At 62.9% G+C, this 11,176-nt stretch overlaps 2 protein-coding genes across 2 annotated transcripts; one reads left to right on the top strand and one right to left on the bottom strand.

Annotated features, from left to right (window-relative positions):
* Positions 1 to 569: 569 nt before the first annotated feature.
* On the bottom strand, positions 570 to 4,494 carry CRYBB1 (crystallin beta B1). The gene is made up of 5 exons (XM_009468563.2): positions 4,354 to 4,494; positions 3,317 to 3,435; positions 1,449 to 1,581; positions 1,174 to 1,316; positions 570 to 899 (listed from the first exon to the last, which is right to left on the bottom strand). Exons 1-5 carry the CDS (start codon positions 4,492 to 4,494, stop codon positions 719 to 721), a joined length of 717 nt encoding a protein of 238 aa, XP_009466838.1. The 3' UTR covers positions 570 to 718.
* A 5,118-nt stretch (positions 4,495 to 9,612) lies between these two features.
* Positions 9,613 to 10,866, top strand: CRYBA4 (crystallin beta A4). The gene is made up of 5 exons (XM_009468562.1): positions 9,613 to 9,651; positions 9,777 to 9,895; positions 10,119 to 10,260; positions 10,404 to 10,546; positions 10,719 to 10,866. Exons 1-5 carry the CDS (start codon positions 9,613 to 9,615, stop codon positions 10,864 to 10,866), a joined length of 591 nt encoding a protein of 196 aa, XP_009466837.1.
* The last annotated feature ends 310 nt before the right edge of the window (positions 10,867 to 11,176 follow it).

The following is an 11,176-nucleotide window of genomic DNA, read 5'->3' as shown; positions in this document are numbered from 1 at the left end:
CAAACGGCGCGGAAGGTGCCTCTGCGGGGGGGAAAGGGGGGGCGAAAGGGGGAATGCGGCCCGGGGGAAACGGGGGAGCGACCGGGGGGGAAAAACCTCCTCGAAAGTGAATTGGTCTTTGATTGACTGCAGTTACCGCTGTTAATTGTTTACCGCTCCGGTGAATCCCGCTGCGTGGCCGCTCGCAGCCCTGCCTCTTGGGGGGTACCCGCGGCCCCGTGAGCCCCCGCTGCCCCGCAGGCACGGAGGGGGCCGGGACCCCCATGCTGCAGCCGCTCCCGGGGGGCCCCGAGCCGCCCCGGCTGCGAGAGGCCCCGCAGGGGCTGGCGAGGCCAGTCTGGGGGGGCCGCCGGCCGCCCCCTTTCCCCTGCCTGCTCCTGCTTTCACCAGGGTTTCCCTCATTCCAGCACGGGGCGGGGGTCCTGCCTGAGAGCGATTCCCCTGGGAAAATCGCCCTCCACCACGTCTCACCCGGCTTCCAGCACGCGGCTCGAGCGGGACAGAAAAGCAGAGCTGACGCAGCGCGTCCCACGGTCGCGCTCAGCACACCACCGACTGCCGAGCAGCTCTAGTCTTCTGTATTTTTTTTAATTTGCCTCACAAGGTAGAGTACATCCAGGGAATGTGCAATGTACAAGGAAAGTGCTGAGCAGGCGAGCGCGAGGGGAGGCGGGGGTGCCCCGCAGGGCCCGGGACTCGTAGCTGGCAGGCGGCACGCTCAGTCGGAGGGCACGTCGGGGGTGACGAAGGTGCCCTTCTGGTCCCACTGCATGTCCCGGATGCGGCGGATGGACTGGATCTGGGGCTGGAAGGCAGACCACTCGTTCCAGTGTCGGAAGTCTCCGGTCTCAAAGAGGTACTGGTAGCCTCTGTAACCAGGGTACTGGTACCCGACCCAGCTGCAGGGAAAGCAAACAGAGGGCACCTGAGCGGGGTTGGCCGCTACAGGCAGCAGTGACGTGGCCGGCACGCTCTTGGGAAGCCGGCAGAGTCCCCTGCCTCCCGTGTGATGGGTGCGACCCCCTGGGTGATGGGCTGCGCCACCGAAAACAGCTGTACGGCGCTTTCTGGCTGCCCAAGAGCCCTGTGCGGGTGCCCAGGATCAGTGGGCAGCGAGCCAGGGTGCGGGGAAGGACGGGGAGCGTGGCAGGAGGCAGCCGCGGCCCGGCTTACGTTCCACTGGGCACCTGCACGCTGCCCACGCGGTCGCAGAAGCCGTAAGCCCAGAGGCTGGGCACGTCATCCTCCTGGATTTCCATCTTGTTGCCCTTGAAGTCAGCAGACTCATACAGGGAGATTTTGTGGTCTTCAGCCTCCTGGGGAAGACAGAGGGAAGGCGCTGGGTCGCATGGCCAAAGCCCTGGAGCTTGCTGCAGCGAGGCACCAAGCAGCACGGATCCGGCCCTGGCCAGACCCCGCTGGGTGCTTTCTGCTCCTGGACCACTCACCATTTTGATGGGACGCATGGACATGAAGCAGTCGCTCCGGTAGCTGCTAGACCAGGTGTCCCAGCGAGGGTACTCGCCCTTCTCCAGGATGAACATCTCACCCCGCATGTTGGCCTGCTCGTAGGCCACCCAGCTGGGGAGAGGGGTAGGACAAAACAGCGGGTCAGATGCCACCCAGCAGCTCCTCTCCTGCCCTGCCAGCCTGCAGGGTGCCGGAGCGGGGCTCCCAGCACCCAAAAAGGCTTTGGGTGTCAGGACTGACCCCACCATCCTGCTCCCACCTTTCTCAGAGCGCTACGGCATGCACAGAGCTGGCAGCTGCCATGAAGCACGGAGCCCACAGGCTCTCAGCTGAGTGCTTGCTGGTGCACGCGTTCAGGGCTGGCAGCAGACACCAGTGTGATCGCAGTGCTCCCCTTCCTCAGCTCAGAGAGTGGCGGGACCTCGAGGCAGCTGGCGAGCCCTGCACGCTGCGCGCCGGCGACTCGTCCTTGCGTTGTCTCAGGACTTTGACTGTTTTTCCTCTTGCACCACCAAGCCCGGGCCAGGGCTGTCTAATCCTGGCACGCTTGCATGCTTCACTGCGCCAGCTTCAGCCAGCTCTGGCATTCATCCCATTACCACGGTACGGGTGCTCGGGGTTTGTTCAGCTGCAGTGTCACCTCTTTAGCGATGCCAGAAGGTGCTGCTGTGCTGTGAATGTCACAGGCTCAGGGCTCCAAAAGCCCCCGACACCAGAACAGCCCTGCATTTGCTGTTTCCCATTTCCCTGCAAAACGGGGCTATTTCTGCAGATGCCAACAGGTATTTTCCTAATGGCAGGAGACGTGTTCGAGTGCCACAGGCACTGTGACCTTACACTGACTTCTAAGGCTGAGCTTGGTTGATTTTGCTTTTGTCTTTCCCTAAGAAAACTTTTGGGCACAGAGTCTCACCAGTGACTCTCAAGAAGACTCTGAGGATTTAGGATCCCAGTGACACTTAAATACTCTGCTCACCGAGTTTCACCCTTTCTATATCTAGTGCAGCTTCCCAGGTGTCACACCTGAGCTCCTCTGGGGCTGCTCCGTCCCTCTTTCGTTTCAAGAAGAGTTGGATATTCTGGGTTCCTAATAAAAAAATTGTCATCGGTGCTACATGGTGTCATTCAAGGTGACCACAGGTGACCTTGCCCAGTCCCTCAAGGCTGCTGTCAAGGTAAGCTGTGTCCTGTGCATCCTTCCTGCAGCACTGCCAGCCCCCCCAGCTGTCCCACCGCTGCCAGGCTGCCTTCCCGGGCACGGCATTTCCAGCTGGGCACGGCCGTGGTGAGATGCTCTTTCAACATGAAGATCATCTGTGCAGTTATCTAGTTTGGCAATCATTTTTGTCCCTGCCTGTGTCAACTGTTCCCATGGCTTTTGGGCCTTCCTAGCCCTTTTATCACTGCTCAGCTGCCTGGGTGCTCTCCCCTGCTCGCTCCAGCCTTGTCTCTGCGGTGGCCCTGGCTACCAGCCCGGTCCAAGGCACTCGCCTTGTTTCACCTTAGCTTCTCTAAAATCTACAGGTCTCTTGTGTTTCGTGGACAGCTTCAGGTAGCAGATCCGATAGATGCCTTTTGTCAGCCTTCAGCTTTGCCTCTAGTGCCCTTTGCTTTACAAATGGCCCTGGCATCCTTCCCACCTGCCCAGGCCTTCCTGCCCTCCTCAAAGGAGACCCAGCGTCCGCAGCTCTGCTCCTGCGCTGGCCCTGCTCTGCTCTCTGCCCAGGCTGCAGGGAAATACCTCTGCACATCACGCTGCTCCCAGGGCTGCTCCCTAGGACCGCATCCCCACCTCCCCCAGGGCATCCCCAGGGACATGGTCCCCTCTGTGGCTGGGGTCACTTACGGTCCAGAGGTGACGATGACGCTGCGCACCCGATCGAAGCCGCGGTCCCCCAGGTTCAGGCACTCAGTGGTGAACTCCATCTGCCTGCCCTGGAAGTTCTCCTGATCAAAGACGATGATCTGGGGGCAGAGGGAAGGGGTCAGACAGGGGCAGGCATGCTCGGGGAGGACAGGGCGGTGCTGCGTGTCCCTGCACAGACCCTGCATGACCCTGCATGCACGAGCCCACTGCCCCACGCATCCCCTTCAGCTCTCCAAGGCTTCCTGCAGCTTTTCAGGTCTGGTGCCTGGGCAAGCTGAGCTGGGCTCTGTGCATGAGCAGCCTCATCCCAACACGGGTTGAGCACAGCCTCCTGACAGCCATCCCTGCTCCAAGATGGCCTCATCCTGCCCCCAGTTTTGCTGCTGCAAAGCCACGTCTCCCTGTGCTGGTGCCCATATCAAGCCCCAGCCGGGTGGGAAGGAGCTGCTTTTCTAGGAGCTGCATCCATGCTGTGGCCTTCACTGCCTGGCACGTGCAGAAGTGTCACCGGAGCCCTCACATCACTCGCCCCTTGTCCCCAGCCCTGCTGCAGCACCTTGGTGGCACACTGCCCCCGTGTCACGTGTCACGGCAGCGTTTGAGTGCTGGCCCTGTGACCCACAGCCTCCTCCTCCACCCCCCTGCAGCACCGCAGGACCCCTGCACGCAGAGGGTGACCGGAGGGAGCAGGTGGCAGCACCCAGCCCTGATGCCACCTGGGGGAGAGCATTTCCAAAGCCTGTGGTCCCCAACGAGCTGTCCCAGCCAAGGGGCACCCAGAGCATCCCTCCTGCAGCAGCCCCGCAAGCGGCTGCCCAAATCTTGCACCTAGAGAGCTGCTGCCCAGGAGAGACACAGCGGGGAGGGACGGCATCGTCTGCGCTCTCCTGCTCTCGGAGGAGGGTCCTTCCCCCTGGGCCGCCTGCACTTTCCCTCCTGCTGACTGCCCCAGCGATGCTGCCACCATCCCTCACCCCCGGACCGCGTCCCTGTGTGTGGGGAGCAGCAGGGCTTACCCTGAAGGCTTCTGTGGAGGGCTCCTCGCCCTTGCTGTTTGCGACAGGAGCAGGGTCGAGGGATGGAGTTGGCACTGGAGCTGCCTTCTCCCTCTCCTCTGCAGCCTGACCAGGAGCAGCGGGTTTTGTGGTCTCGGACATCACGGTGTCAGGCTCAAGTCTGGGACAGGGCACCAAGCAGAGATGCCAGCAGCAGGTTAGAGGGGATGCATGGCCTTGGGCACCCACCACCCACCTTGGCCCTCGCCTTGCCCTGGGGATGGTTGCATTGGGATGGGGGGCTCAGCAATGAGCTGGGCAGCTGGGGGTGGGAGAGATGCTGCCAGGAGGTTCTCCAGGCAGGCACAGGCAGCGGGGTCCTGCCTTTGCCAGGAGGACCACAGGAGGTCCTGGGTGCCCACACTCTCCTTCTGTTGTCAGGAAAGCCCTGAGCGTGGTCCCACCATTGCAGGGGTGCCCAGGGCAGCCCCGAACACTGATGCCCAGCCACTCCCTGCTCTCCCCAGCTGGGCTGGGGCCTGACGCCACACTGGGTGCTGGGGCCGTCCCGCACGGGGTGTGCCTGGGAGCCCAGCTGGGCACCAGGGCAGCATATGAGGGGGTGAGAAGGGGGCGGCCCAGTTAGCATGAAGTCATCCAGATGGCACCCTGCTGGTGGCCCCACAGGTGAGTGTCACCAGCGGCTGCCGGGGGAGCAGGGGATGGAGCAGCAGGATGCTGAGCACCGAGGTGCTCCCAGATGTGGTGGCCACAGCGGTGGTCACAGCTGAGACCCTGCATTTTCCTCTCCCACCCCCCCCCCCCCTCAGGTCTGGCTGCAGCCCGGTGCCCAGGGACTTTGTCCTCTTACCTGGGCAGCTGCTGCTTCTTGTTGGAGTGAGCAGGCTTGTGTTTCAGGGTGCAGCAAGGCCCCCACTTTATAGCCTGGCAAGGGCAGACCCCCGGGCGGACGCACAAAGGAACTGCCAGCTCATCAGTGTCTGTGCGGCCGCCCAGTCATCACATCCTGCAAAGCGCTGGGCGAGCTGGAAGCCTCTCCCCGGCCCCGTGCCCAGCCGCTGAACCCAGCACTTTCCTTTGTGCCCGCGGCACAACAGAAGACCTGACCGTGCCACTTTGCAGCGTGTGGTGGCACCCGCTGCCCCGCATGCGGCCACCCCAACAGGGCATATATAGCCCCCACGCGGCCCGGCCGGTGCCGGCACGCCACCTTTCCCTGCCCACCGCCCTGGCGCCAGACCCACATGGGCACCCAGCTCCAGTGCCCCTGCAGCCGGGGAGGGTGCACCAGCCCCATGCCCCATGGCTGCATGGTGCCCAGCCCTATGGCTGCACTGTGCTTATCTCTCCCCTCTAAACGCTAAATCTCTTGCTTTAAACATCACTCCATACCCACAAACACCCGAGTGCGCTGCCCTGAAGATGCCAGGAAGCAAGACTTAAGTGTTTTGAAATGCTTGAAGAGTTGGGTTTTTTTCCAAATGATGTGTAATCAAAGCTGACACTTTTCAAACCATCTCAGTCCCTGAAAATGGTGTTCTCCTTTGAGGATGTCCCTGCTCACTGTGTCCACTGGCATGGACGTTAGCTAGTTTTTAGCACACTGAACCTGTGCTGTGCTCATTCTATACCGTCCCCAGTTTCGCCATCACCACGCTGCACGGTACCAAATCCCACGTGGGGTTTCAGTGCATCAGCGCTGCCTCTGACAGACGGCAGGCGGAGGGGGCTGTGGGGTGGCCAGCCAGGGACACACTGGGCACTGCTCCCTGGGGCAGCCCAGCCTGCGGTGCCTCATCTCCTGCACCCCATGGGTGCTTTCTGCACCGGGAGGCACCTTGGGGGGACCTTCCCCTGATCCCACCAAGCATCCGATCAGCTGCTCTCCCTGTTTGCCTGCTGTGATCCTGTTCATCATGTAAATACCTGCACACTTGTTTCCTCCCGGTCCTGTCCAATACCCCCAGCCTCCCGCAGCAGGCAGCACCAGCACTCCTGGGCTGGCTCTTCATCACTGGCAGCAGTAAATCACCCAAGGCTGCATCCAGAAAGCTCAGAGCTCTCAGTTTTGCCATCGTCTTTCGTTCTCTTCAAGCGTGAAGTGTCAACCAGCAGCGGTGGGATCCAGCTGCACCCTCTGGGCTATTGCCCAAAAACCTGAACAAAAGGCATTTACTGATCCCTTCTTCTGTTCCCGCGGTTTTATGGCGGGCTGTGCCGTGCCCGCAGGCCGAGCCAGGTGCGGGTGCTGCTGCCCCGTTTCCCCTGGGCACTCCCTGCAGTCTGGTCTCTCACCTTGATGCTGGGCAGCTTTTTATGATTCATGGCTTTCAATTTGCATCCATTTTCATGTTTGTTAGACAGATTTCTATTTTAAGTTGCATTCTCTTCCTCTCGGAGCCGGGGGGGTGTTTTTAACAGCGCTGCCTTGCCTGTGGCTCCTGAGCATTAATCAGCAGGTCTCACCCACCCCCCAGCTTCTGCTGTCCTGCTCCTGCCTCCCCTTTCCCTCCCAGCTTCCAGCACCTTTGGACTTGGGCATTGGAAAACCATGCTTGGAGGGACCAAGCTCTGCCCCTTTTGGCTGCTCCGCTCTGCTTTGGCCATTACTCCGAGGACTCGGCAGCCCCATGATTTTCCCTGAGACAGTGCTGTGGAAGGGCTGACAGCAGGGATCTGCCCTCAGTGGTTCCTGTGCCCCCCAGACACGAAATCTCTGCCCTCCCCACTAGGCATCCCTGTCCCTGGCTGCAGGTGCTTTGGAAAGCCCCTCGCTGCACTGTCCCGCCCTGGCACGGAGGGGCACGTGGGATGCACACCTCAAACACAGCAAAGAGTTGCCTAAGCCTCACCCCCAGTGCAGATGGCTGGAGCTGACCCAGCTTGGCCCCAGCAGGCACAGGCACGGGCACATGCCCAGCGCGAAGCGTTTGTTCTGCCCTGGTGAGTCCTGCTGCACATGGAGCTCCCACTGCTGCGTCCCCTGCCTGGCGCTGAGTGGCACCATGGATGCACCCAGCTGCAGCCCGGGCTCTGCACAACCACATCCCAGTGCCAGGGCACATCATGGAGAGCGAGCGAGCTGTGGTCACCATGCTGGTGGCCGGCAGCAAGCTGAGTTTAGCTCAGGCCACAGAGAGAGGCTGCGGTTTGACTTGTGCCAAACGCACATTTGCTGGGGGCTGCAGATGTCAGGAACAGCCAGCGCAGCCCCACTGCAGCCAGGAGCAGCCAGTGGCATGTGAGCGCCCCGCCTGCCGTGCTCACCTGCTCTGCCTCCCCCACGGTGCCCAGGGCTGCCAGGGCTGCGGCTGCACAAAGGAAGATGCTCCAGCTCAGCCACCCAGCGGTTTCCTGGCAAAGGCTGTCCCAAAACACAGCACTACCCGGGAACATGGGTTTTGCCACCTGGCCCAACAGCCTCCTTTCGCTGCTGCCCCAATGCTCCCTGCTCTGACAGGCAGGCTGTGAGGGTGCCTCTGCATGATGCTCAGCCCTCGGAGCCCTGCACGCTCCCAGCATGACCCTGGGACGATTTGGTGGTGGTGGGGGGGGGGCACCATGAGCAAAGCTTGAAGGTGTTTAGGTACCCAAAATGTGGATGCAGCGGGCTCTTTCCAGGTCCCTGCACACAGAGGCAGGTGGCTGCTGCAGCGTTCCCTAAGTCTTGATCTGCATCTTTAGTCCCTGTAATGCCTCTGCAAACCTGTCCTTTGCTTTCCCATGCCCCTGGTTCCCGCTTGTTACAATGCTCCGTGGTTGCTGTGTGCTCAACCTGCAAAAGAGCTTGCCCCGGCTTTCAGGGAGAGCTGCTCTGCCCTAGCAGGGAGAGCAAGCACTGCTGCAAGTGGAGATGCATCTTTCCTCCTACTTCCCAGAAATGCGAGTGAGAAAACCTCCCTGCACCCTCAGCCAAGGCACGGGGCAGGCAGTGCTGCCCGCAGGCAGGAGGAGCGCTGCCAGAGCTGGGGGGCATGGTCCCCAGCCCAGCTACAGGAGCACCGGCAGACCCCAGGGGTGATGCCCCGGCTCTGGAGCTGCAGGGCTGGGGGTCAGAGCCCATGGCCGGTGGGCCGGGGGAGCGGGAGCCACAGCGTCCCAGCTCATCAGCTTCTCTGCAGCGTCGCCTTTGTTCTGCCCAGTCCCTCCTCCCCGCCATGTGCTGAGTTAGGGGTTTCAGTAATGCTCTCCTGGGCTTTGTCTCTATCTGGAGGCTATAAAAACCCAGCCAGAGGGCTGCTGGGCATGTCACCTCCTCGGGCACCAGTGCCTCACCCAGGTAAGTGCAAGAGCCTGGCAGTAGATGCCCCTGCCCCTCATGGCTGGGTCCTGGGAGCAGAGCAGTTGCGGGGATGTGTGGGGGAGGATCCAAGAGCCAGGGCTGGACTTTGGTCCGCAGACACAACTGGGCTGGGGGCTGCAGGGCCCTGCAGCCAGGGTGCGAGACAAGGGCAGCTGCCGGGGACGGGCTGTGGCACCGCTCTGCCATCACATGCCTCGGTGCAGGGGAATGATGACAGATCAAGGGGCATCGCTGGCCGTGGCAGCGGGGCAGGGTGCTGCTGCTCAGCGTGGGCATGCGGCCACCTCTGCAGCGCTCCTGGCTCAGCGCTGCCCTGGCTGCAGCCCCGGCGGTGAGCACGCCCGGGGACCTGCATGGGGCTGCCTGTGCCAGGGCTGCCTGCACAGGGCTTTGGCTCAGGCATCTGCCTGCAGGAGGAGGAGTCTCCCTGGACACGGGCAGCCATGGGCAGCCCCATGCATGGGCAGGCAGCGTGCTCACCCCGCTGCAGTGCTGTGCCATGCTGCCAGGATGGCTGCCAGGGCTGCGGCTGCCCAGCCAGACACCCGCTGCTCTGCACGGCCCAGATGGCAGCCCTGGGTGGGCTGGGAGAGCCCTGGCCTGTGCCCTGTGCCTGCTCCAGCATGGAGCCATCCCATCACTGCCTCCCACGCCACTGCTGAAGGGACGTGCACAGGCTCCTGAGGACAGTTTCATCCGAGCAGAGGCTGGAGCAAGCCCTGCAGAGCAGAGCAGGTGGCTGCAGGCCATGCAGGCTCCCGCGCTGCCCATGCAACGCATGGCCTGAAGCCCGGTCCCAGGATCTGGGAGTCCCAGGGAAGGGCCAAGCCCCCAGTGCAGGGCTGGTGGGTCTGGCCAGGCTGCAGCGGCGAGGTCAGGCTCATGGGGGCCAGCAATGCACCAGCCCCAGGGCAAGCTTTAATGGTCCTGTTCCCCTGTGCCCTGGCAGAGCCACCATGACCCACCACTGCAGGAGATCCTCCGGTCTCTGGAAGGTACAGGAGCCTGGGGAAGACCGGTGACACAGCCTGAGCCCCGTAAACACCCGAGCATGGGTGTGCAGTGTCTGCTTGGGGCCTCTGCACGTGCAGAGCCCCCTGACCCGCTCTGTCCTCCCCAGATCGTGGTGTGGGATGAGGCTTTCTTCCAGGGCAAGAAGCATGAGTTCACCGCTGACTGCTACAGCACCCCGGAGCACGGCTTCAGCACCGTCCGCTCCTGCAAGATCGAGAGCGGGGCGTGAGTGGGGGTCACAAGGGGCTGCCACCCCACAGTGCTGTGGGACGCCACAGGTGGAGGGGGGTTGGAGGATGGAGGCTGCCAGTGCTTTTTGCCACCTGAGCCATGGGGCTGCCCCCTCTGGAGAATGGCCTCACCCCCACAGGGTGCAGCAGGCTCTGCCCCAGGTGTGAGCAGGATGGTGGGTACCACAGGGGTCTCACCCCCCTCCCGCCCCTGGCAGGTGGGCAGGCTTCGAGCACTGTGGCTTCCAGGGGCAGCAGTTCGTGCTGGAGCGCGGCGAGTACCCGTGCTGGGAGGCATGGAGCGGCAGCAACGCCTACCACGTGGAGAGGATGTGCTCCTTCCGCCCCATCGCCTGCGCCGTGAGTGCCCCTGCCCTGGTTCCCTGACGCGGACCTGGCCCCTGGAGCCCACCGCTGGGCTGGTGCTCGGAGCCCACCGCTGGCTGCCAGGCAGGGGACTGGGCAGGGCAGCCGTGCCGATGCCATGCCCCTCTCGGCGGCAGGACCATGGGCGCAGCAGGCTGATGCTCTTTGAGCATGAGAACTTCCAGGGCAGGCGGGGGGAGCTGAGCGATGACTGCCCCTCGCTGCCTGCCCTGGGCTGGGGCAGCAGCGCCGTGGGCTCCTTCCTCGTCTGCTCCGGCGCGTGAGTACCCCACGGGCTTGCACCCTGCCAGGACCTGGCACTGGGGGCACACACTGGAGCTGACGATGCTCTGGCAGCTGCCAGCACCCTGCCCACTGCCCAGCGTCCACAGCACGGGGTGCTTCATGGTGCTGCCAGTCCTGAGCCATCGCCGCTCTCTGCTCTGTTGCAGGTGGGTCTGCTCACAGTACCCGGGGTACCGCGGCTTCCAGTACCTCCTGGAGAGCGACAGCCGTGCGGGCGAGTACAAGCACGTGCGGGAGTGGGGCTCCCATGTGCAGACGGGCCAGGTCCAGTCCATCCGCAGGGTCCAGCAGTGACTGCTGGCGCTGGAGCCATTGTGCCGCTGGCTGCGTACCCTGGGCACCATCTCTCCCGTGGGGCAGCAGGGCAAAAGCTCAATAAAGGCTTAGTTGTCCAAGGCGGTGCGCTAGCAGTTGGGGAGGGAGTGCCATGGGGTTGTGTGGCCGGGAGCGATGCTGTGCCCGAGGGCAGGGTGGGAGCTCTGCAGGGGCAAGGATGGGATGGGAACGACAACCATCCTTTTCTGCCCCTGCAGCCAGCACAGGCACCCACATGTCCCCGTTGCAGGCAGGCAAAGCCCCTGCTCAGCTCACATATGGAGCAGCG

Source organism: Nipponia nippon, unplaced genomic scaffold (assembly GCF_047370975.1).
Source record: "Nipponia nippon isolate SJK-2023a ecotype South Korea unplaced genomic scaffold, ASM4737097v1 scaffold_18, whole genome shotgun sequence".
NCBI lineage: Eukaryota > Metazoa > Chordata > Aves > Pelecaniformes > Threskiornithidae > Nipponia > Nipponia nippon.
The sequence above is the reverse complement of the archived record's forward strand: the minus strand, read 5'-3'. Positions and strand labels throughout refer to the sequence as shown.

Coding starts and splice junctions, on each gene's coding strand:
- CRYBA4 (XM_009468562.1), top strand. CDS start 9,613: ATGACCCACCACTGCAGGAGATCCTCCGGTCTCTGGAAG. Junction 9,652..9,776: donor GATCCTCCGGTCTCTGGAAG/GTACAGGAGCCT, acceptor TGTCCTCCCCAG/ATCGTGGTGTGGGATGAGGC. Junction 9,896..10,118: donor TGCAAGATCGAGAGCGGGGC/GTGAGTGGGGGT, acceptor CGCCCCTGGCAG/GTGGGCAGGCTTCGAGCACT.
- CRYBB1 (XM_009468563.2), bottom strand. CDS start 4,494: ATGTCCGAGACCACAAAACCCGCTGCTCCTGGTCAGGCTGCAGAGGAG. Junction 3,436..4,353: donor CCTCCACAGAAGCCTTCAGG/GTAAGCCCTGCT, acceptor CTCTGCCCCCAG/ATCATCGTCTTTGATCAGGA. Junction 900..1,173: donor GTGCAGGTGCCCAGTGGAAC/GTAAGCCGGGCC, acceptor CTTTCCCTGCAG/CTGGGTCGGGTACCAGTACC.